This window comes from Lonchura striata, chromosome 4 (genome assembly GCF_050655825.1).
Source record: "Lonchura striata isolate lonStrDom1 chromosome 4, ASM5065582v1, whole genome shotgun sequence".
Taxonomy (NCBI): Eukaryota; Metazoa; Chordata; class Aves; order Passeriformes; family Estrildidae; genus Lonchura; species Lonchura striata.
This window is the reverse complement of record NC_140706.1, coordinates 27,536,205-27,562,340: the sequence shown is the minus strand read 5'-3', so window position 1 is coordinate 27,562,340 and position 26,136 is coordinate 27,536,205. Positions and strand designations below refer to the sequence as shown.

Below are 26,136 nucleotides of genomic sequence, written 5' to 3'. Positions count from 1 at the left end.
AAGGGGCAAAGGATTCAGAGTGAAACAGAAGTAGATTTAGGTAGGTTAGGAGGAGAAAGCTGGTTCCTGTAAGGGCAGTGAGACGCTGAACAGGTTGCCCAGAGAAGTTGTAGAATCCCCGCTCCTGGAAGTGTTCAAGGGCAGGCTGAATGGGGCTTTGAGCAGCCTAGTGTACTGGGAGGTGTCCCTGCCCTTGGAAGGCTGTTGGAACTAGAGGATCTTTAAGATCCCTTCCAACACAATTCTATGAATCTGTGAAATCCAGGTTGCATCTAGCAGGTTTGTTACAAAAAAACTGACATTCATACTGTTTTTTTTTTATTTTTTTTTTTTTTTATTATTATTGCATCTGCATCTGAAAAAACATTCTACCTCTGCATGTTTATTTTATGTGTTTCTACCCTGTATACACCCCACTTCTATCCAACAACTTGGCAATTTCACCAAGCTGTACAGAAAACCTAGGTCCTGAATCCCTGGCAACTGAAGCTCCAGGAAGAGGAAGGATTTACATGAGGTTAGAGTACAGTGATACTACATCATATTTACTAAAAGGAAGAAAAACAACATGAATGCAGAAAGGCACCAACTCTTCAATAACCATCAACAAAACAAAGGAATTAATTCCTTCAGGTATTTTCAACTTTTTGAAATAACTCTCCACAGAAATAAAGAATATGATGAACATAGTTTAATTAAGAATTATAGCTGTAGTCACATATCTTAGAACATGAATTCAATCTTCCCACTGCATAAAGTTCTACATCCATACTTCCTACAACAAGGAAGGGAAAACATCTGATAGTCTTCAATACTTACATAATTTCTAAGATGAAAAATATTAGTGAAAACAGTATTCTTTTGGCATACTATGAAGGTAGTGCTTACTGCTTTTGGCAAGAGAAGGAATTATAAATAAAAATATTTGAATATTAGGGTAAGGGAAAAACTGTATCCAAAGTGTTTCACAGAATAATGCTTTCAAACATTACTTCAGCCCAATAGAAGCACAATAAATCCCCAAAGTTTTTATTTTGCCCTGAAAGGCATTTGAAGCAGGAGTGTTACTCAAACATGGCAGTTAACTACACACACATGGAAAAACACCTTTTAAAAACCCATTAACATTTATAGTGTTTGATTCCCTTATATACAGGCACACACTTTGCTAGCTTCTTTCCCTTCCTAGAACTTAATGAGACTGTGCAATACTGGAGCAGTAGTCTAAAATATCCTGTATAGTGAATTCCATAGTAATTCCTGATCCAGGGTAGCAGCGAGCTATCAGTCCTTCAAAGTGCTTGTACTGTCGTATGAATTCATCTTGCATGGAATGCCACACAACCTGCCAAAGAAAGCAAACTTTAGGAAAAGTCAACTGGCATAATACATAGGCTAACTAGAAAACATTGGTTCATTAATTGATTCTCACATTTCAGGTGTCATTTTACAGCTAAAGATTACTAATAAAGTTCAATAGATTGAGTTACTGTATTAAAAAGAAGATTGATGGTTTTTATCCATTAAGATCTGTAATGTTGACATGACATAATAAATGTGCAAAGAAGAAAATAGAAGATGGGGAAGTTCTCCTAACAGAGGTATTGCTTTTGCCTTTCAGGAAAGCACCCCGAACCAGAAGAGTGCTATAATTCACATTTCAGACTTTAAAAAGCTGTTTAAACAAGCTTAACTCAAGTCTACTTGTTATTTACTCCAGTGAAAAAGTTCACACAGTGTAAGGAAAACATTAGATAATACAACTATCAGAAAATAGATAACTGAAAATATTCTGCTATAGTGCACCAATTAAGATTCACATCAGGTTATCCATTAATTTAAATCTATTCTCTACTTCCAATGTATTTTGCAGAACAGACATCACCCATTAATGGTCAGCTAGGGAATCATAAAGTAGTTTCTTTCTGGACTTTTTTCTACTGCTCTCGTCCAAATCAGTATTAAACAAATAGAAACAGAGTATGCTTATTAAAAAAACCCAAAAGCTGTACTCAAAATTTATGTTTTTAGAGTTATGCTGAACATTCTCACAGAATACATATGCAAAAGCAGTAATAAAAAGCCTCTGTGTAACATTATAGGGTTTTTAAGACACGATTTAGTTTACCTGAAGTAAGTTTTCTTCTTCACAGAGATGTTTATCTACCTTCTTGTAGAGATTATCCAATCCCTTCTTCACTTCTTTACCGGGATATTCCTTTATAACTTTACGAAGCTCTTGTTTATTAAAAGCCAGCTGATAGCTTACTTCCTCTTCCCGTATACCTTGTGCCACACGAGCTTCAACACCTTCAAAAAAATGCTAACAAGTAATAGCATTAGTCACTATCACAAATCTGAGCATTTGACAAGAATATCTGTGGTTAAATCTTGATCTGGCTTAATGACTGTTGTGTTCTCCCAATTTTTGTTTCTTAATTGGGCATGAAGTACTGCTCAGCCATAAACATTAAAACACAGCTCAACAAGACAGCAGTCCAAGCACTAGAATAAAATTGAAACCAATCCTTTCTAGAAGCAATTGAGCTTTTCTTTGCAACCTTTTAACTAATAACCAGTCAGCCTCAAAATCCTCAATTCATGAGCTCATAACCAGGGATCCAAATACTGGATCTATTGGATGATCTCCCTAAGCACCTGAGCATCTTTTAAACCATAATTACACAAGAGCATATTTGTTCACAATTGCCCTCCCTTCTCACTGTCATTAGCCAGTTTTCTCAACATAGTAAATAAAAATGTTTTAGTAATAGAGGGAAGTATTTCTATGAACATGTAGGTTGAGCTCAACAGTGCATCAGGTCTGGGTAGGACAGAAGTAACTCCCTAGTTAACTTTCTTCACAGCAGCCTCTATGGTGCTGTGTTTTGGATTTGTGGCTAAAACTGGGCTGTTAACACAGCAATGTTTTGGTTACTGCTGAACAGGTCAAACCTGACCAAATCATAGCACATAACATCATGCTCAGCTATAAAAATTAGGGTTGGAGGAGGCAGGTTTGGTGTTTGGCTTCAAAGTGGCTTTGCTCAGAAACTGCCTGGGCATCAGTCTGCTTGTGAGAGGTAGTCAATGACTGGTTTTGTACCACTTACTTTATTTTTTTTCCCTCTATCTTTCTCTCTCCCCTTCTCTGATTAAACTGTCTTAACCTCCACCTCCAAGTTTTTTCACTTTTGCTCTTCCTGTTGTCCCCCCTGGAGAGGGGGGACTGAGCAGCAGTTTAGCTATGTGACATCTTAGATGTTGGTCAGAGTCAATCCAAAAGTGGAAACAGCAATAAAGCATTTTAATTTTCAAAACAGGAATACATCTTAAATGCCTCTGAAAATGGATGCCTGAAATCCTGTTTATAGAAAAAGCCATGAGATGTTCATGTGGACAGAACTGAATCTGAACCTAAGTCACCACTCAGTTTAACATTTAGTTCAACTTCAGATACACAGAATTTTCCTATAACTGTTCTTCTTGTTGAACAGCTCAGAAACTACAGCAATTTTCTCTGCAGTTGAGGTGAGAAAGATTATCCCCAAAATCCTGATGACTTTTCCCCTCACTTTCTTCTTCCTCAAAACCTTTTGCTTAAGACACTGATGTTTAGTCAGTACTATTAATTGCCATGAAAAATTTGGTTATTTTCATCCAAGACTGTTATCCTCATGAATACTCTTGCCAGACATATTCCAATCCAAAATAATAAGGGATTACGATAGATACAGTGATAAAGACATCAAACAGTTTTTGAATGTATTATTTCCACTATCCTTTACCATTTAAATGAATACTCAAATATACTCACATTTAATTTCTCAAGAGGCTGTCCAAGTGAGTAGATTACATAAGACTGAAGATGATCAGTGTATTTCTGTTTGGCTTCTTTTTTCTCAGCCTCCAGACAAGAAATTTTCAAGCGAGAAAGTGTTGCAAAAATATGATGGAAGTTCTCCATCATGACAACATCCCTGGGTGTCTTCTGGCTTTCATTAGCTACTTTCTCAACTAAAAGAAATGAAAAGCAAAATACTAAGAATACCAAAAGAACAAATTCAGAAAAACATAAGCAATAACCATAATACTATCAAAAAGGGAATTTTGAGTTTCATGTAACTCATTTAGTCAGAATTACCAGTAAATAAAATGCTATCTAAGAGCCTTCAAAGGAAGCAACAGATACATTCAGGCTCTAAGACAATGAAACTTGTATGGCAAAAAATTCACTTATAAAAAGATAAATGTATGATCTCATTTACAGGTGTGAGGAGCAGGTCACATTCTGAGGACGCTTACAAGCATGCTTTCAGTATCCCTAATAAATTTCACAAGATAGAACTATTTAAGAGAAGTCAACAGCAAAATCAATTCCCATCTTCACTAGGACAAAAATCTTCAGTAAGGTAGCGGGGGGTTCTTAAGTGTACTTCTTAATCTCAGTTTTTGCTTATTAGTTTTATGGTCAAAATTACCATCAGTCCCTAAATGTCATAATGAAAATAGATAATTTTGCACATAGATCTTCTACTTCCCCCTTCCCCTGCAAAAAAAAAAAAAAAAAAAGCCCAAACCCAAAAAAAAAAAACCAAGCAGGCAAAAAAAAAAAAAATTCTACCTATCTCTCCCGTACTGCACCTAAAAGGAGGCTGAAAGAGGATGGCTTCAACCAAAAGCAGTTAATTTTCCATGCCTGTTCATTTATTAATCATTTTGCTGAGACTGTTAGGATGCCCATCATGAATGTGATCCAGGGCATAAGAGTATCAGTAATAGCACAGATTAATTTAGTCAAAACACTGAACTGCTAACAAGGAAAAATCTACTGCCAATTTTTTTTCCTCCTATATGATTTTTTACAGGGGGAAACAAAAAGACAAGAAACCACTGCAAAGTGGGCATGCCAAGTTGCTATCTCCCCTCCCTCTTAAGTCTTAATCACTTCACTCTGTCACAACTCAAAAGTTACTTTACAGGTCTGTACAAATGAAAGTATCTAAAAGTATATTACAATCAAAAGGATTACAGTTACTCACAATAACAGAGACAACCAAAATTTTAGTGTAGTCCAAAAAAAACCCCACCTATTAATTGGGGTAAAATTATATATAAACAAGGGGAAACAATTATTTTAGTAAACTATGACAGCCTTGGAAGACCTACCACTGTCAAAGACAGCTCTAATAAGTTTTATGTAGGCTTTATCTAGATCTCCTCGTCGTTCTGCATTTTTGAAAATTGATTCAGCAAGGGCTGCAAATTCTTCAAATTCAGCAACAAATGGAAGGATCCCAACTTTACTCTTCTTTGAGATTTTTACTTCATCCATCTGCTTCATCTGATTACTCTTGAATTTGAAACAAGAACAAGTGTTAGGCTCTAGATCATGTAGACATACTGAAAAAACTGACATATATAAAAGACAAATAATTCTTTTGAATAGTACATTCATTTAGTCTTTCACGCTTTTTACCCTTAAAAATTTTTTAAGTAAAATAATTGGAAAGAAAAAGGAAAGATGGTATTTTATTCCCCTTTATTTACTTAGTATTACGAAAACAAACACACAATAAAAAAACCCCCAAATTTATGCACCAGAAGCAATTAACAATTTTCACTTTATAATCTAACAAGGAATTTCACTTTTTTGATTCAGCCAAGCTAATGATTTCTTTTCCTGCATGACATTTCTTTAGTCTTTTGAAGAAATTTTATTTCTGAGTGTAACAAAAGAATAAGTTTCCAAATATTTTAAGTATTAAACTGATTAAGAATGGTCAGTTTTATGATGTTTGCCTAGAGTGAAATTACATTTATGACAATAAAACAAAGTTATACCAACAACTCTGTTTTCACCTGCCATAATATAATGGTGGTAACTGCAAAGGAAATTAGCAAAAGAAAGTTTCAGACAGCAGGAGCAGCCTCTGCTACTGCCAAAAGACCTCATACCCTTTTAAGTCCACATAGTTTGGTTCTGACAAGTGAAAAAGGCAGACAGCTATATTTTACTTAATGGATTTCAGTAATCTCAGAAGGAGTACAAGTTTAAACAAAGAACTAAGAATGTTAACTAGCTCAGAACGCTGAGCGAGTGGTCTTATTTGGTACAAAAAGCTACTTATTGAGGAAGACTGGAATGGAGAGGAAAAAAGAAACACAACCACCATTTATTTGAAGGCTTGGCCAGTAGAAAAGCAATAAATTACTAATTTTGACTTCAAATTTAAAGAATTTAAGTACACAGAAATGTAAAATGAAACTGAGTAGGAGTGGGCTTCCTATAATATTACAGTTAGGTTAATCAGAATAACTAAAGAACTTACAATGCACTTATCAAAGTTCCTTTTGACAGTCACCAAAACATTCCCAAGTGTTGTGCTGAGAAAGGACGCAGGGTCCACATTTTGTGCTGTCCATACATGATGGCTCATCTTAACTAACATATAAAGGGAATTAAAGCTATCAATCTTGTCTCCCAGTGCTATAAGGTTATTCAGCTCAGGTTCAATACAACGAAATATTTTTGTCATCATTTGTCGGATCATGTCCTTCCTATTAAAAATGCATAAGAGGAAAATATTACTCTGACAGTTTACTAGGCTATTTTACATGCTTTTTGATATATTTATTTCATATAGTAGTTTCATTTGCATTCAACAAGTCTCATGACTTTCAGAAAGTCAGTACCACACATTAAAAATCAACAGTCACAGGTATAAAACATTCCAAAAAGTATTTTCTCTGTGGAACCTGCGACACACTCTCAGAAGTTTGCTAAGCATATTTTCTATATTATAGTGCCTAATTTCAATTTGCAAACTATTAAGAGAATTAAACAGCCATATACAGGAGCACCCATTCTATATACAAAAAATATTCTTTTTACCAACACATGTAGCATCTAGGTAAAAATTAAAAGTTTACTACTCACTTTCACTGAAAGGGAATAATTTCTGATTTTAGATAAAAAAGTTTTATATGCCAAATAAACTCACACACAGGCTTAAATAAAAAACAGCAGCACATACTCAGATGATACTGTTTGTGGAACACCAGAAGTATATGAACGGGATAAAGCTACTCCATCCATTTCCTCCACTTCATTCTGTGAGAACAAGGAATGTAAGTAAAGATAAGGTCTGTCTCCACTGCTTTATCAAAGCAGTTACTACATCTGACAAAACCAATATAAGTAACAGTTACATACCCCCAGCACCCCCTGCCTCCAGAGTGGAAAACAGAACAGTTTGCAAGTTTTGGTAATTTTTCAGCCACATTCCACCAATTCAATATTATCCACAATTACTCCCCACTGTCTTCCTATATAGCATGATGGTTTGTTGTCATCTTAAGAGGACACAAACCCATGGCAAAGGAAACATATTAGGTCTTCTATAAAAAATGTTGTTTTGGTTAGCCAAAATAAAGATCGTTCCGTTCATGAAGAAAAACTAATTACTTATCACCTGGATCACACAATCACCAATAAATTCCAAAGTTCTCTTTTAAACAGGTCTCTTTTGAGGCCTAGTCAATACTTTTTACTCCAGTGAGAGAATCTAAGCCATACCATTGTTGTTCCAGAGGCGCTCTGATGTTGTTGCAGTTTGAAAAATTTACTAATGAAGTCCTGTTCTGCCAGACACAGAGGTTCTAGTTCACTTAATACTTGCTCAAAAATCTAAAGAAAGTTAAAATATTTTATCAACACATCAAACTCTATGGATGGGTAACAGTAATAATTTTAATTGTTTGTTACATGTACCTTTTATCTTCACTGAGCTTTAGAAGGCTTACTACTACTTAACAGAAATGGAAACAGCTTGTAAGTAGATGTCTAAAAGTAATAGCTGCATCTTCAACACAGCCCTTTCTTACCCATGTAATACTGTGAAGAAAAGAACAATCTAAGTCTTTCCACAACTAGAAGTTTTCTAGTTGCAGCCTGAGGAAGCACTTTTTTGCTATAATGGAAGCACTCGTATTTTAATAGTAAGTCTTGGGCTCTGCCACCATCTTTTCTGCCTGGCTTGCTGAGCAGAGGAAGACAAAATTAAAAGCCTCAGGGAAGAAAAACAGGTCAACTGTGTATGTTGAAGTCAACTGTTCTGTAGAAATAGCAGAAAAAGTTTCTACACAGCAGCTAGAGAAACAAATAAGTAGGTGTTGTACTAAAGCATACAACACAATATTTAGATTTAAACTAAAGTGAAACACTATTTTAGCAATAAGTAATTACAATACTTAATTAATACAAAATAAGGAAATTATAAATCAGATGTTAAACATATTTCTCTTACATTTTTCTCTGCAAGTATTTAAAAACTAAGGCATGTAATAATTTACATAAATTAAACCAATCTAGCCACATAGGAAATCCATGCTGATGAAAATTCCCATAGAAAAACCAACAACTTAGTAGGTCAGCTCAATAGCTTATGACTCTGTGTATATTAAATCACATTCACATATCCCCAGTGGGTGTGAGACACAAGTGAGAAATTGAAAATAACAGCACAATAATTGCATAAAACTGTTTTAACAAGTTAGTTTTTTTATGCTAGACAAGTTGCTGCTACAAGTTTGTAATAACAGTTAATATTGTTTCGGGCATATATTTCCTCCCAGAAAAATGAATGAGCAATGGAGTGGTCAGAAGAAAAACATTCATCTCCATCAAATAATTCAGTAGAGAACAACAAAATTATTTTTATCTCTGACTGCTGATTTTCCTTCCACAGCACAGAGGAATCAACTGTGCAAGAAATAGTGAGCACTGTCACTTTTAATGGTTCAGGGAAAAAAGTCAACAGATGCTGAGGACATCAGGTTTTAAAACATGAGGCCACTCCAATAACAACTTAGTGCTATTGGTTAAAGTTGAAAACTGATGATAACTAATGTGAAACCAGCATAAGTAAAATTTTAGGGCCATGCTCAAGTCCTGGCTAAAATTCTTATCTTTCACTTTTGCTTACATGCTAGTAAAATGTCATAGAACACTGAATGAGTTAAAAAAAAAAAAAAAAAAAACAAAAAAAACCAGTGGAGAATCCATCAGTTTCATTCCTATTTGTTTAAAAACACATATTTGGCTTAAACTTAAAAGATAGTTTTTTATGCTTGATATTCTTTAAAGACCAAATACAGCACATAAAGGATTTAAATAGAATCTTATAATCTGAGAATAATGCTGTGATCTACATATTTCTTAGGAACTGCCTTTATTAGATGTATGGTACATACAAACTTTGAAATTGGAATGTTTTAAGATTTAAAAAGTAGAGATTTTTGAACTATACAAGAAGGATATGTAAGATACCTCTAATACAAAACTAAGCAGGAATTTTATGTGATATTTTGGCTTTACCTTATCAAATTTTGTTCTGTCAGCCACATCCAGGTCAGAGGCAGACATGTTTCCCATGTCTAACAGTGAGGATGACTGAGATCTACGGTTCCCTGAACTCTGAACAGACAGTTTATTTAGACTAGAAGTCGACCCAGTTAATTTTCCAGAACTTCCATGAAGACCTGTGAAATAAAGACACTATGAAGGAGGAAAGTGAAGGCAGAATAAAATACTGAAGAATATGAAGTTTGTTACAGAACATATGAGATCAAGAATTGCAAGTAGTCCTATATTAAAATCAGACAACTTTTATCTAAGCTACCAATGTTTTTGCTGTAAATGTAGTCTTTCCTCATTATAAGGTAACTGAAATCCTTCAGCAATTTTCAAAGTACAATATAACTATTTAAATTCCCATTGTAAAGTATGGCAAAAAGGTATAAAAGGAACAAAACTAAAATACAGGAACATGGGGATTGAAGACTTGAAAGACCAGTTATGACATTTGTGGATGTATTTTGGGCAAAGGCTGCCATAACCAGAAGGACTGAACTACAGGAAGGAACATAATTTAAACATTTTATATACACACAGGCACTTTTCCATCTTGAACTCGATCCTGCTGCTGTTAACATCCTCTAACTGCACAGTTTGTTCCAGCTATTTTGCTAGATCTACAGCCCCATAGTAACTCTGCTGCTAATGCTCTCCCCTCCTTTTCAGTCATTTCTTCATGATACTTCTGGGCCTCCACCTAGGACTATGTATTTACTTTTTTATTTCTTTTTACCCCCAAATTTTCAGAAATGTTGGACCAGGACAGAGAAAGCTGGTAACAAAAAAGGCCAAAAAATTATCATTATAAGTAAACTTCTCACATTGAAGCCATAAAGAAACTTAAAAGCAATCCTGCAAGCTTCACTTAACTGCTCTGTTGGTATCTAGTCTAGGGACACAAGACAAAGTCTATAGTTCTAATCTAAATTGTCGCTTCAACCTACTGGAGGAATGGAAAACTATGACAAAAAAAATTATGTTTGTGCTCTCAGGCACAAACGTATTTTTACTATCAACTAGTAGCATGGGAAAACCAAAAGATAGTCTTTATGTGCAAATCTTCTCAAATTCTATGTTGGGACTTAGAGCTGTGCTTCCTTTTTGTCTTGCCAGCCCAATGGTTCTGCTCACATTTAGTTCATTCTGAACAGAGTGCTTCAGTGTGAGGTAGATTCTCCCTGATGCAGCACTACATTGTAACATCAACACACATGCATTGACAACACCAACTAATGCAACTAGTTATACTCACTCTCAGTTTCCTGTTTGACAGCACTTTCTTTTCGAGGCAGTGTAGCTGGGATGGATTAGGTTGCAAGCATCAAAGACAAAGACAAGTTAAAATGCAGTTTGCACAAAACATGCACAAGATGCAAGTTAAGCTCTAACTGGAAAGAAACATGCAGAGAACTATAAGCAGCAAGTAACTACATAGCAAACACATTTATTTGGAGAGGTACTATTTTAGAAATTCAGTATCTACACTACATGGAAAATAGAGTAAGTTTCTAGGTATTAAAATCTGATTTTTCTTATATAGTATGTTTGAAGAATACTTTTGGTAACATGTATTTAAGTTCTCCCAAATTGAGAAGTCCATTAAATTATTTGTCAGACTCAGTTTCCATGATAAATTATATCAACAATTGACATGAAGAAATGAAAACATACTTATGGAATTTTTTTACTGAGTCGGAAATATTGTCCACCTTTTCAATTCAAAACACACACACAATTACTGCAATATAATCCACATCAACAGTAAGACTGGCTAACCTTTTCTTAGTTGTTGCATATCAGGATATTTATATAGAGATTACATCTTTTGCATTCATGCTGCACAAAAACAGATGATTGCAAATTTGGAGACGATAAAGATAATAAACATATAGTAAAAAAAATTACAAGGAGGTTTTTATATTTTTCCTGTGTTTTTCTCAGAATTGACGTTTTCTCAAGTGGACTTAAATATAAAATTTAAAGTAAATGAGCATTTGTAGAAAATATAGAATCCCTAGAGTAAAAGGCATTTGCATACATACACTAAAAGCAATATGTGGTTTTAAAGAGATCTTGATGAGGATGGATGCTACAAGCCCCCCAGAATGGAGCAGACAAGCAGAACCTACTGTAATAGAATGAGTAGATACTTCTAAATGCCACAAACATGTCTTAAATACCAGATGTTCTCAGTAGGCAACACTACAGATAATTGTAACATCAAATTCAAATTTAATTCCAGCCTAGTTTTTAGATCATATGGGTTTTGCCTGATTTTGAATAAAAAATGTTTAGGCATGATATACTTGGCATATGCAACTGTCATGCACTTGTCCCACTTCTTCATCATCCTCAATTTCTAAACATATGGGACTTATTACAGAATATGAAGAACTACAAAGATTAGGCCCTGGACAACCAGGGGAGCCTTAGTAGCTTTTGACAAGCTACATCATATAAACATATGGCAGTAGTAGCACTCTTTCCAACACTGACTTTATGGTATTTAAGTATCAAAGTCTTGGCTTCATCAGAAAAGAGGAAAAAAAAAAATAAATAAAGGACTACTGAAGACAAGTGTGAATGCTCATGACCCAGGCTGGCTTTTTTTGCCATAAAAATGCAGACAAAGAACCTTGCATTAGCACAGATTGCCAGAATTCTCCCAGCATCTCCTCTGCATTTGAGGCATTCAAATAGCAGTGCTATTCCCAAAGCACAAAAAAAAGGCAAGAACACACACCAACACAACTTGGAAACAGGTCATCTTTAGTATTTGAGTACAACTGGAGCATTATGCACCTACACTACTCCTCAAACAAGTTTACTATTGAGAAGTGATATATTTTGAATAAATGTGTAATTAGTAGTAGTACAATCACTACAATGAACACAGAAGCCTTTGAAATTACACACCCTTATGAGGTGCTGCAACATAACTAAATTTGCACAAATACATGACAGAAAGTCTTCTCAAGGTGCAGGTTTTATTCTTGTGAATTGAAGGACCTCTCTCTCCAAAATGCCTGATTGCTCCATAACATTTACACAAGTTAGGGAACTGCTACAAAAGCTGTCTCTTCACAAATACCAATCACAAAACAAGTGTCAAGACAAAGTGTTTAGAATGTTTCGGAAATCAATTTCTATTAGACTAAAGGTATTTTTTTTTTCTTGCAGTAAGATTGCTTTTCAAGATTTAGGAATTCAAATGTTCTGAAAATGACATCTTATGGCACCTCCACTTTCCATGTCCAACAGCTTGCCAAGCCTTATCTCCCGTTCTCCATCTCTCAAACAAGCCTTACCACCTTCCTGCTTTCTTCCCTTTATTACATTTTTCTGATTTCTATGATCAAGCTTCAAAGCACAAATTCAGGACCCGAAAGAGGCTGACATAACTTACTACTTACAGCTGCACATAATTTTGGAATTCAAAATTCGCAAACTGGCAATCCACGGCAAATATAAATATTTCAAAGAAGCTTTGAAACACTGCACCTCAAAATATAGAACTGACAATACATAAATACACCTACAGCACTGTTGCTTTTTAAGTATCCAGGTTATTTTTTTAAGCTATACTTCCATATTCAACTAATTCAAGCAGGAATACTCCCTTAAAAATAAATACCTACAAGTTAACAAATTATGATTTCTAGATTCATAGTACATAGGTAAATCCCACTGAAAAAACACATTAAAATATGCAAGTCTTACTAGGCAGGATTAGCATTCTTAAAAATCCACCCAAGATTTATTAAAAGCAGAAATAACAGTAGAAGAAATATAAAAAAATGCTGCCCAAACCCCCTTTAATTACTAGAGTTGATTTTTCAAATTTGTTCAGGTAATAAAGTGGGATAATTCAAGTAATAAAAAATTAGTGTAGACTTGAAAACTGAGAGAAATACTGTATTTTATACTTTTATTTGACCAATTTCACAAGGTTTCAGTTGTGCTACTTTGGCCTTGTGTAAGTCAGAAGTTTTACCAGTCATTTTTCATTCAACTTCTTCCATCTTGCCAAAAGTAAAGAATTTTACACCATTACAAAATTAGCCTTAGATAATGAGTGTTTTATATGCAAATAGTAAGATTCAAAGCAAGTTATGTGCCTTCTGGAAGCTTACCAAACTTTTTTCCTTCTCTGGTTGTGCCTGTCATCTTGATCTTGGCAACTTCAAAGAAATCTTTTATTTCCCTTTCATAAAGTCGTGATAAATAATCCATATAATTCTTAAAAGAAAAATGTAAATTTAGTTAACAGGTATTCATAATGACTTTCTTCTATTATAGAAATAGTTATAAAATAACTATTCTAGAAATAGTTATTAAATAACTCTTTAAACATGTGCATTTTCAAGTCCTACTAAACAGCAAACTGGTTTGGACTATATAAGTATATATATATATATATATATATATATATATATATATATATATGCAGTATGCACAAAAATATATTAATGATATTTAAACAGCTTACATTAATTTTCATAGTGAGTTCACTGAGCATTAATCAGAAACTTCTACTTTTCCTTCATAAGAAAAAATATGCAATGCACTACATACAGATAGGATTACTGGTGGTAGAGCATCACAGAATTCATTTCAAGGGTAGTAGAAGAGAGAGAATTGAGCACCCTCTTCTATCAGACTCTTACTGTTCCCCCCAAAGCATACATAAATATGTAATTTTCACATTTTTTAGAAGATCACAAAGATGTCAACCATTCACTGTGTGCTTTACACTGAAGGCAAACAAATAACTATGTGAAAGCTATTTTCAAAGTCTAATTTAAATCTTCCATTTAAGAATGACAGAATTTTAATTTAAAAAACAGTTGTTTTGTAAGGACTAACTTTTCCTTGACTTCTACCTGAACGTTTTGTATAGTTCTTTAGTAATTTTTTTACTCCATGTTAGTTTTAAACAAGGTAGTTAAAAGTTACATGCATACAAGGGAGAAACACTTCTATTTAATCTATTGCACAAGAGACCTCTGAAGTTTTTGACACTTCCAAGTGTAATGAAGGTCTGTTGAAATAGAGGTGTTACACAGGCAATAAGCACACCAATTGGAAATTAATGAATTATTTTTTCTTACTATGCTGTATAATAGCAAGCTTGTTTTACATAAATATCAATATAAATATCTTGTGATAACTCAGCATAAACTGTTTGAGGAAAAAAACAATAAACAGAGCAGAAAACCACAAATACTAAAAAAATGAAGTTTATTATCCTAAAAAGGAATAAAAAAAGAGGAACAGTGAGTTATACTTAATATACAGCAATATTAAAATGACACAGAGAATTCTTTTGACTCTCAAGCCCAGTCTATTATGTACATTCTGTAGCATCATTTGATCACTTCACATACCTTTGTTAGCCCTTCATATTTTCCATAATCTGTGTTCTTGAGCCACTCCATCAGTTTAGCATATCGAAGTAAATCTCTGTGAAATGGATGATGATTGGGTAATGTCAATTCAGCAGAGTGCTGGGCAAGAGTGGAACTCTGATCATGACCCTTGGTAAGAAAAAGTATTAAAGTAAATCTAGAAGCACTACACAGACACATTAGAAGTTTCCTGTAAAATGTAGTATGAAGACAGTATCTCATTCAGACAAACGAAAGGCCTCAAAACACCTTGCATAGAAGCAAGGTCTAGAGATGCAGGCTGAAAAAGACACCTAACGTAATACAGACACTGAGTTATTACAGCCGAGGCAGGTAGTGCATCTTAATAAGCTTGCTCATTTTAAGGCTTTTTGCCTTCAAGGTGAGTCACTTTGGCACTTTTTGTAAAAGAATGCAATGTACACCTGAATGAAAATGTAATGAGAAGCATTCAATTGTTCCTGAAAAATGTTAATAGATTATCACATTATTCTTCTAACAAAAAAAAGTAGCTGCTTCTGTTTAAAGATGTTTTTCCCATATACAGTTTTCAAGTCTCCAGTTAACGGGTGGCCTGGGTGCTAATGATGAGATTTATACCTCTCCTCTGACAGCCTGCTCCAATTCAACATACTGTAGTCCACTTTGGCCAAGCCTTCCTTGATCAAATCTTAAAAACATCAGTGCACACACATTCCCTCTTCTCCACACAAACAGATACATACAACACACCATCAGTGAACATTTACAGCCAGCAGCATAAAACAATCCATTTAACACAAGCTACTAATTTCATGCTCCTCCTTTACACAAAGATCCAATCATATTGCTAGACCAACACATGATTTAGCATTTTAAGCTTTCACTTGCTTGAACAAGCTTCCTGAGCAATTCATGAAGACCAAGCAAGGTAACACCTCTGTGCAGCCATACAGCAGAACACACAATCACTATCCCTGGGTTAAAAGAATGGAGGATAATTTATGTAACTAACTTCCAAATGGTTTTAATATTTTCTGTAAAGTCTTTTTCTACTGGGCTTGCTGTAAATAAAGCAACAGAACTTATAGTTTGCGCCATGGAAGCACACAAAAATTGTACTAATTGGTCTCCAATTCCTGCATCACATGCAGGTGCTTTATGCAGGTCAGTCAATGTCCATCCCTGATAGAGGAAGCATTCCTGATAGTTCCATCTTGGACACAACAAGTCAGCAGAATAAGCTGTACTGTTTAAAAACTGCCTTTGCCTGTTTCTAAGTTGGAACAGAAGCCAGTTTGGATCAAAACTAAAGCAACTTTGTCTTACCCTTTTTCTGTTTATACTGGATACTAATCAAGCCTTTTGTTAGAGAAAGCTTCTCTTTTGTTTGAAAAAAAAATCAAAGATTTAATTTGTAAAATACCAACTTTTACTAAGTAAGGCAACATGAACACTGCCAGCTTCTGGACAAAGCTGAACTACTACATAACAATCATAGAATGGTTTGAGTTGGAAGGGATCTTAAAGACCATCTAGCTTCAGCTCCCCTGCCATGGGCAGGGACACCTTCACTGGACCAGGCTGCCAAAACCCTCTCCTTGAACAACTGGATTTGAACACTTACAGTGATGGGTCATCCTCAAGTTCTTTGCAACCTGTCTCAGTATACATTTCTGTATGCAACATGAGCGTGAAATTGCTCTGAGCCCTCCTCTTTTAACTACATAAACTGACATACAAATAGACCCAAAGAAACAAGTCCTGGCCAACTTCATTAATTTATACTCACAGAAAATGGCAAAGGATAACACTATAAATTTTGCTTATAAAAACAATCCTGTAGTTCAACAAGAAGCCAGTGTAATTATTGAACACAGAATTTGGAATTGGAATCCAGCCAGCACTAGCAACACAGCTGCTCTTGTGATTACTGAGGTCATACTCAATACTTTGTGCATACTTTTGGGGATACATATAGGAAAATTTTGAACAAATCTTTGATATGCTTCTATGGAAAAAAAAGATCAGAGAAACTCCCTCTAACCCCTCATTTGTCAGATTCCTACACCATGTATTTTTAATGTTCAAGTTCATTATTGTTTAACATAATTTACCTGGTGGCTGTCACATCTTTCATCAACTACAACAGCCCAAATGCTCATTCATATTACTGCTAGGAAATACTCAGCTTTCCAAATTTTTATTTCTTCCTTCATGGAACAGTTTTATTCATGCCTCTTTGTTATACACAACTTCTCTGGTTAGTAGTTCCATTCTTTATAAAGCTAGATGACAAATTCCATGACAAGGTACATTTCTCTCTCCAGGCCAACTTTTCCACAGCACTAATCATTCCGGTTACAGTAAAGTATGTTCTGTTCAAGACTGCTCTAAAACATTACAGAGCTTCTAGAGGCACCTTTCCCATCTCATTAACAGGCTTTCTCTTGTTACACATAAATTTATACTGTTATCAAATGACACCATGAATTTGTCATTCAACTATTTCATAGTTTCAAGCCTCCAACCTACTTCATATTTCAAAAGTAGAAAGCATGGAGTTGCCTTTAAATTGAGTGCTGAACCTGGTTGTTAAAAGATTTTTAAAGTAATAGGTTAATTAATTATTAGTATTACACAAAAAAGACACCTACATTAACTGTTAGTAAACATTTTTTAAAACTGCAGCAAATGGCAATATAAGTTGCATTTCTATTTAAAAAATTTCATATTTATTCTCCTTTTAATATAAAGGAGGTGAAGCACTTTAGTATCTTACAACAGTAGTTTGAATCAAGCATTGAGTAATTTCGCTTTTCAAAAAATAAAGAGCAATTTCATACTTTCAAGGTAATGTATTTAGGCTCAAATGTCAATGTAACTATTTTTTTCTACCTAATGATTTCCAAATCAGAATGTCTTGCTTATATTATCAGCTTTCCAGACATTACCATGTTTTCATTTGTCTTTTTAATTTCTAATTCTTTACCTTTATCTTAGTTTTTTCTAAAGTGCTTTAAATTTCTTTTTTAAGAAACATTCTAAACAAATAATGCAACTCTTCAGATGTTAAAGGTAATAAAGTATTGGAGTTGAGGTTTTCAACAACAGACTAAGAAACTGCTATATTCCTCCAATTAACAAAATAAGCTCATTCAGTTATACCTCTACATTTGAATCTGTATCTCAAAATGAAGTACAAACCCTCTTTTTTTCCTCTTTTACAACAAAAAAGCTTTGCAGAATCTCATCTCTTGCAGTTAATGAACTCTTCCTGTTTAAACTTAACAGCAAAGTCATAATTTTTTATCTGTTGATTACTACCTCACAGCTAACAACAAGCCAAAACTTACTGAAAAATACTGAAAGTATTTTTCCTCCATGCATGTCAATCTGTCTCTCAGCAACTTTTGGGAATGAGATCAGTGGAATGTTAGCTCATAAACAGACGAACAAAGCTTAAGGGCTGACAAAAATAATAGAAGTGAAAAGGCACATAAGTCTGATGCTCTGTAATCAGTAAGGACAAATTTCTTTTTGCAAAGTCAAAAATGCAGCTGCTAGTTAGATCATTTCAAGCTCAGGAAAAAAAAATTGATTAGAAAATCTTGTATCAAACTCAATGTACTCACTGGAACTGAATGATAGGAGGACCTGTTATAGAGCTGAAGGAAGGTCTGAGTAAACTGATTGAAGATAAAAAACACAAATTAAAAAGCTGAGGCTAAAAGAACCACCCAGACTTTAGGAAACAAGTGTCAAGTCAGTGTTTTATGAATCACTTAAGAAACAAAACCAAGGTTCATATGTTTTATTTTGTATGTTTGGTTTTGTTTTGGGGTTTTTTATTTTCCAGAAAAGTTTGTGACCAAAAATTTTGTATTCAATAGTAAGAAATAATACCTGCTGAACAAATACGCTGTTCAAATGACTGGCAAGTCTCCGTGCAAACTGCTCACGCAGGTCACTAAACCGCTGCTGCTGCTGCTTCACTGCATGAAGCATATCATGTCCTACAACAAACAAAAAGGACTTTAGAGTGTACAAAATACAGAGTAATATATTTGTAGGGGAACTAAGAGGACCAGAGGTCAAAATTCCTTCAATCAATGAACAAAATCTGAGATTAGTTGGCAAGGCACTACCATAATAAATATTGTTTGTTAGGCAGTAGTCTAACAAAAACGTTACCTGGACGAAGAGCTACATTCATACACTGCAGAAGAGCATCTGCTGCATTAGTGCAGGCCTCAATGCCTCGAGAAGATGTCAGATCTCCCTCCTGAAGGGCCTTTATATGGCCCTTAGCCAGATCCATGTGATTCTACAAAATAATGGAGAGTATTGTCCATAAGCTGAAAGGAAATTAGTTTGCTATGCTAATGAACCAAGAAGGATAAATATAATTTTGCTATTATAACTTACTGAAAATAAGTATAAATGGAATAGAAAAATAAATTCATTATTTTAAAGAAGTCTCAAAGAGGGTAGCAACCTAAAAGAATTTTATACCTGATGTGAACAACCATAGTAAACATAATAAAAATCCTTACCACTAAGAACTCTATCTCTGACAGCAGTTTAACATTATTTGTGTTGCTGAGATGAATTAGGTGGTTGCTTTCTGAAATTTGATCCATTTGCTCCTTTACACTTTGAAGCATTTCTTCATAACTGCTCAGCTTTAGCTCAATTTGGTCAACTTCCTTTAGAGCTTCATCCAACAACTTCATCAAGATATTCACCTGTTTCTCTGAGGCCATAATGGACTGAATATTTGCCTGTACAGAAAATAAAGTCACATTTTAGAAGATATTTTTATATCTCAAAAGCATTCTGGTATCTCCTTCTCCCTCTATTACTGTCAAATAGTTTCCAAAACTCTTCATGCAATCAACAAAATAATTTAAGCCATAGTGTTACTGAACACAGAAATTCCTAAATCTGTGACACTTCCTTGTTTCAAAAACATAAGACATAAAGCCAAAACTTTGCTCAAGTTCTTCCAGCTGAATTACTGGTCTGCAGAAAAACAAAAGGCCAAACAGTAATCCCTACTATACCAGAACATTTTTAGTTCCAAAAAAAAGAGAACATAGGTGATAGGGTCAGATTCTCTGTTGCAAGATCAGCCATCACCATGAAAGCAGCAATTTTCAAAATATACAAGAAACACACAACTTGGCAGTTTGAGGAGGTTGTTGATGGTTCCCTCAAGTCTGTACCCTTGCATCTCCTAAGTTTTTCAAGTGACCTCTAGAATGTTGGGTTGTCTAAAAAAAAAATCTACATTTCAGTACGTGAGAGGTAACGTTAACTATCTTTTCAGAGAATGCTGTTTGGTCACCATCAAAGGGAACAGTTCAACATGCTGGCACACTGTACATTGGAAGGACTATTTACCCCATCTAGCACTTGCAGCTCTCTTGACAACTTCTCTGCAAAGGCCTCTGCATTAGCAATAGCATATTCACACCCTTCCATCATGATTTCAATATCCTGTTCCTCTCTTGCATTTAACTCCTGGTATTCATCCACAGCTTCTTCATCACCTCCTGCTACACTTTGATTCTCTCCACTTGGAACAGATTCTTAGGTAGAGAAGGAAAATTAAACACGTTATCAAGAAAGTCACAAGTATTTTAGGAGTACTTAAGCATGTTTAACTACCCACAAGTATATCTATCCATTAAACAACTCTCTTAAAAAGCACCTGCTGCCTATGAACACATTTTTCAAGTCTCAGTCTTCCACACACTTCATTACAATTTCCAGAACTGATTCCCAACAGCGATGTTTTCCAAATTATGTAACATAAGCAAAATACAAATATCCACCTTCCATTATTCCAAGGAACAAACCGAGTCTCAGTTTATTCACTTCTTACACTAGTAACCAGCATCAGAATACATTACAGTATTAGACTCAATTTGTTAGTGGAAAATCAGTACAGGTTAGATTCTCTCTTTTGCTTGACAGACCATAAGGGAAATATACCAAAGTTGTTTAAGATACATACCACTGATTAAATAAAAGTTATTTTGATGCTCGAGATGTGTTTAACAGCAGGAAAATTCGTACTGAGTTAAGTGAAAATCAAATAAACAGTGGTTTCATTAACTATGATTTCTCACAGAAGTGCTTAATGAATTTAACAAGCCACTCAAAGGCTGATAAATGAGTATTAACATAGTCCAGACAGAAAGTGTAGGACATTTGAAACATCTCTCTTATTTCTCTAGCAACTTGATAAGCTAAGCAAAGCACTAAAAAACCACCAACCAACCAAAAAACATATTATTTAAGAAAATTGCTTACAAGGCAAAATAAAGGAAAAAGGTGTTACGCACCTTCTGCAACTTTAGGAAGTTCTGAAGAATTAAAAGGTATGGAAAAGCAGAGGAAAGGAAGCAGAGAATGTTAGCTAGACAAAGCACGAACAGTGTGTACACATTTAAGTGGCAGTAAGTTTGAATGTTTTATTATTGCACAAACTTGAACTGTTAGATGTTGGTTTAAAACAAATTCTGGTCAACACCAAAACACAGAAATGCTATCCTTCCTGTTTCACATTTCTAATTCAAGTTTTTCTGCACACACCAGTCTAGTATTTAATACCAGTAGTTTTGCCACTTCTGACACACTCCATGTGATATACTCCTACTTGCTAAGCTTTACTATAAAGTGTTAACTATTAAAAGATAATGTGATCATAAAACATTTAGTACAGGATAAGCAAACAAGATACAAAGCCATCCTAGCCACCAATCAGTCACATAAATTGTAATAGAGGCCAGCAGAATTTAGCACATGCCTCACAGTCAATGAACAAGAAATCTCATATAAAACCCCCTTACCTTCTAGAATGCTACAGAGGCTGGCTTTTTAAAGAATTTTTCTAATTCAGGGGAAATGTAAATGAGAACAAAAGCAGATTCGTTACACATTTAGACCTACCAGTTCTTGGAGGTAGATTTTTTTTTTTCAAGAAACAGAATGTCTTAGAAATATAGAAAGCTTATCAATATTTAGTACTTTTATTAATTAAGTATTTTGTCTTGGTTCTCCATTTTCTAACAAAAAAATCTCCTGTATAGTTATCTCACCTACCTAAAGATTTAGAAAATATAAAGTTGAAAAGAAATAAAAATAAGAAAACCCATCAGGATTAAGAGTATTTTTTTTAGTGTATCTGTTTTAAATCAGTAATTACTAAGCTTTATACTTCAAATATAATTGTAGACATTTACCTTCCAACAGCTGTGAACTAACATTAATAAAGTCAATTTTCTTTCTAAGGTATCTCTGATTGAGTTTCCAGATACATGAAATGAAGGTGTTCTTTTCCACTGTACTGCTTGCAACCCATTTGTACACTTTGTCAAAATGCAAATCAAATTCAGGACTCTCCTGCAAAAGATGAAATATGTTAAATGCTCCACAGTCAAATGATTCTCTAAGTAGCAGAGATTGTCCACACATTTAATAATGGAGATGACAGGATAAAAATTAAATTACACAGATGCCAGCCTTAAGCTCATACAGCACTTTAAGGCCTTCATGCACCTTAACAAATGTGTTAAAAATGTGATAGTGAAAAACAAGAACCCATGCTATGACAGCAGTATTTTGTCAAGGCAAGACAAAAATAACACAATACAAAGATGTGTCAGATTTTTCACAAAGTTTATGGCAACAAATGAATTTAAGTGGTCAAATTAGGCTGCTCCTCTTGTTCTATGGAAAAGTCCACCACATCAGGACTCTATGCTTCCAGCTCACCCTCAAGCTTATACACTGCTCATTAAGAATGTTTTAAGTGTCCCAGAAAAAAAATATGACATGTAGCAAAACATTTTCGATATTTTAACAAATTTTTGACTGTCATTAGTATAACAGTCATAAATTTTCTTACTGGAAATGAAGCTTGGGTAAGACTTTACATAAGACTAACAACGAAAAAGTACTACTAGTCCTTAGCAGATGCTCTCTACAGTCACTGCAAGATCACTACAACTAACAGGGCAGATATTGAGACTACTGCTATTCAAGTGTATCTAGACTACTCTTACTCAATTTACCAGGGTTATAGTCTTGCAAAGGCTGAAAGAAAACACAGGCACAGGCAGCACAGGAATGTATCATCTTAATTAACCTGTTATCAATCTAATTTTTAAAGTAGCCAGTAACAAGGAAGTTAGGTCTAACTTGGAATGAAGAAGATCATGGGAGCAGAGGACTAAACAAAAAAGTGCCACATACTTTAACAGCATCTTTGGCATCAACAACAGCAAGGTCTCGAAGTGCCCATGCAGTCTGCCTTTTGTAAAAATCTCCCTTGTCAGATTTTTTCACTTTTACCACGTTCACTTGCACTGGTCGTTCTGTTGTCACTATTAAATGAAGTAAGAGAGTCATTTCAAAACACACATACTACTTTCACATCTGTGTCTGCTGTACTTCAACTTCCCAAACAAATTATCTGTGGGGGAGATTTGTTAGCATTTATCTGATGAAAAGAAACATTTTGAAACCTTTTCATCCACAATAACCGCAACTCAGTTTAAGTCTCAACCAAACAGGTATACTTCTCTATACAGCTTGTGAGGTAATGACCCCAATTTTCAGCTAGTTCTTTGATGCAGCAGATCTTGGACCATGACCACATAACTGACATAGCACAGACATAACTGGAGAGTACAGTCAGAATGAAAACATTTTCAGACATTTTTCAGTCAAAAAATATTCTAGCAAGCTAATTTATTGACAGATCAACACAAAGCACCTAGTTTTTTAAAGAGATAAAATGTAATAAACATACACTTCAAGGAACCTTAGAACTCAATTCAGTTGCTGCGCCTTTCCTTGGTCTCTAACCAGTATTCTTTAAAGCATTTTATTTAGGCTTATCAGCTTAGATTTTTACTAAACCCTGTTTTAAGCACTACATAAAGCTTGTTTCAAAAGCCCACCAGTCCCTAGAGAATACTATTTCATTCTTTCCTTTCAAATTACAATGAGATCAGTGAATAAAAGTAGTGGGGTTTGCTTCTTTTTTTAGTAGAAGCAATAATGAAAGTACAAGTTATAAATAATTTTCTCCATTAAGAATGGAAAGCACCTGTTTTATACAAGTCAAGAATAAGAATTGTACATAAAGCTAAAACAAATGCAACCAAGAAAAAACAAAGGTGAAGATAAGAAATATAGTGTGGTATTCATATATACCTGTGGCACACAAAAAGCAGTTCCTCTTCTTTTTGCCTGCTTTGCACACATTCACAATGCTCAATAAACGTTCATCATTGGGAGTGAAAATATCCCTCTGCAAAGCATGCTTGATTGCAGTCATTTTCTCTCAGCTGAAAGATTTTAGGAGGTAAAAAATAAACTCAAGCATATTTACCAGACGCACAAGAAAAGAACCTGTCATGTACTTACAGTAACCACAGGATTTTAAAATCCAATTTTATAGATAACTTAATGACTTGTAATCTAGACAGGCATGACTTGGGTAGAAGACCAGACCACTTTAGGAAAAAAAAAAAACAACAAAAACCTTACTTGTTTCAATTAGAAAACTGTAATTCAATTAGAAAACTGGATAATTCTTGAGCTTAAATTAATGGAGTACAAAAAGCTTCTTTGTAGTAGAGGGAAATACTAGGCATTCAATAAAGTTGAAACTGGAACCAAGGAAAAAAAGACCATCCAATGTTCAAGCTTGTAGAATTCAATCACATAAGCCCAAAAAACAACAAACAAAACAAAACCAAAAACCCCTCTCCAAGCTCCAGAAAATTAAGGAATTAGCAATATTTACTTGATTAAGAACAGTACCTCACACTAGAGATTTTATCTAGACTGAACAGAGAAACACATTACACATCACATTCAAGTGTTTTTATTCAAATACAGAAGATTCAATATTATCTGTGCCTTAAAATTCTACAGTTCATTTAAAAAAAGCATGATTAGTACACACAACATACTACACTGCTTGATGCTGAGACAATATATAGAGTTGAATTTCAGGTTGGGTTGTTCTCTTGAAGATGCCCGAGTTGCTTCCTCTGATAAACCCATAGAAAAGACAAAATCTTGGGCACTACAGTAATTTTGAAGATTAGAAAGTTAAGAACTTTGTGAAAACAAGGCCACGATGCCAAAGTGAAAACAGTATTGTCAACAGCGCTCAGGGCATGCTGTTTAAATGACACCCTATGGCAATGTACCACTCCATAGCTGCTAATAATTTTCCTTCTCTTCATCAAATGCTGGGCCCACCTTTTGTTTCCCCAATTGTACCAGGTCACCATTCGTGTTACTCTTCAACAGATGCATAAGATGAACACACAAAATACCAATAATCTGCTATATTTCAAATTCAGATGCCTCTTTCCTTCCTTATTTAGGATTTTATTTTCTGCTCTAAGTCACAATCAAGCTACTACAAATTGCTAACTCTCCTATTTCAGTGCTATCACAAGTACTGCAGGTTAGGCAGAGTACACCTTTCCCACATCATGATAAATCCAAGATCCAAGACTGGCTCTCATAAACAGTTCAACTTCTGAATTAAAAACTCAGTTCTTTTAGTCACAGCCACCAAAACATTCACAGTGTGCCAGGACCAAGCACAAAATTAAGCTTTTCACACTTGAATCCTGCTGCCTCAAAGGAACACAGAATTCAACCTAAGAAGCTGGAAATAAACATTTCCTGTAATGAGCCAAACAAAGGCTACATGAAATTTGTTCGAGACATGACATCCCAGCCGCGGCTCGTCCAGGAAATACACGCCAGACGGGGCATGGCAGCGTGGTAAGGCTGCTCAGCACTGCCTGGCCTCTCTTAGGGCGCAAACAGGAAAAGACGCTGCTCCCGCATCCCACCGGCTCAGAACACACCACAACAGAACGCAGCCCAACCACAGCATCGCCGGAACTCAATCACAAGATCAACAAATGGACAGAAAAACCTCAGAAGAGCTACCTAGAGCAGCGGCGGGCTCCCGAGGGCCCGTCTGACACCGCCTCACCGCCTCCCACCTGCGAGTCCCGCACAAGCGGCCCCGCCCCGAAGCCGGAGGCACGGCCACGGCCGAGCCGGCCCGCGGAGCACCGCGCCAGCCCCACGCCTGGACGGGGGAAGAGCCGGAGGGTGCCGGGGCCGCCTCGCTCTCACCGCGGCACCGGGAAGGGCCGGGAAGCGCCGTGCCAGGCCGGGAAGCGCCGGGCCAGGCCGGGAAGCGCCGGGCAGGACGCGGCGCTCCCGCCGCAGCTTCCGCCCTCGTGACGGCGGCGCGCGGCTCGGGGCGGGCTGCCC

At 35.4% G+C, this 26,136-nt stretch overlaps 1 protein-coding gene across 15 annotated transcripts; it reads right to left on the bottom strand.

The window, feature by feature from the left end:
* Window positions 1-676: 676 nt before the first annotated feature.
* Window positions 677-26,102, bottom strand: EXOC1 (exocyst complex component 1). 15 transcript variants are annotated; one of them, XM_021530660.4, is made up of 21 exons: window positions 25,804-26,102; window positions 24,037-24,170; window positions 23,071-23,201; window positions 22,059-22,218; window positions 21,159-21,179; window positions 20,212-20,399; window positions 19,362-19,589; window positions 19,000-19,132; window positions 18,712-18,821; window positions 18,441-18,494; window positions 14,806-14,955; window positions 13,552-13,657; window positions 10,671-10,715; window positions 9,380-9,543; window positions 7,580-7,690; window positions 7,038-7,114; window positions 6,333-6,561; window positions 5,170-5,353; window positions 3,818-4,017; window positions 2,129-2,323; window positions 677-1,345 (listed from the first exon to the last, which is right to left on the bottom strand). In XM_021530660.4, the coding sequence occupies exons 2-21, from the start codon at window positions 24,158-24,160 to the stop codon at window positions 1,193-1,195; spliced, it is 2,763 nt and encodes a 920-aa protein (XP_021386335.1). In that variant the 5' UTR covers window positions 24,161-24,170; window positions 25,804-26,102; the 3' UTR covers window positions 677-1,192. The 15 variants fall into 15 exon arrangements, with proteins under 15 accessions (XP_021386335.1, XP_021386420.1, XP_085434023.1 ...); XM_021530745.3 differs by having other exon boundaries at window positions 25,996-26,102; XM_085577897.1 differs by having other exon boundaries at window positions 25,860-25,997.
* Between the last annotated feature and the right edge of the window lie 34 nt (window positions 26,103-26,136).

Bases quoted from the DNA above. Each gene is read 5' to 3' on its own strand.
- EXOC1 (XM_021530660.4), bottom strand. From the start codon at position 24,160: ATGACTGCAATCAAGCATGCTTTGCAGAGGGATATTTTCACTCCCAAT. The intron at 10,716-13,551 runs GTAAGCTTCCAG...AATCCATCCCAG, and splicing joins CAGAGAAGGAAAAAAGTTTG to CTACACTGCCTCGAAAAGAA. The intron at 6,562-7,037 runs GTATGTGCTGCT...CATTTTTAATAG, and splicing joins CCACAAACAGTATCATCTGA to GAAGGACATGATCCGACAAA.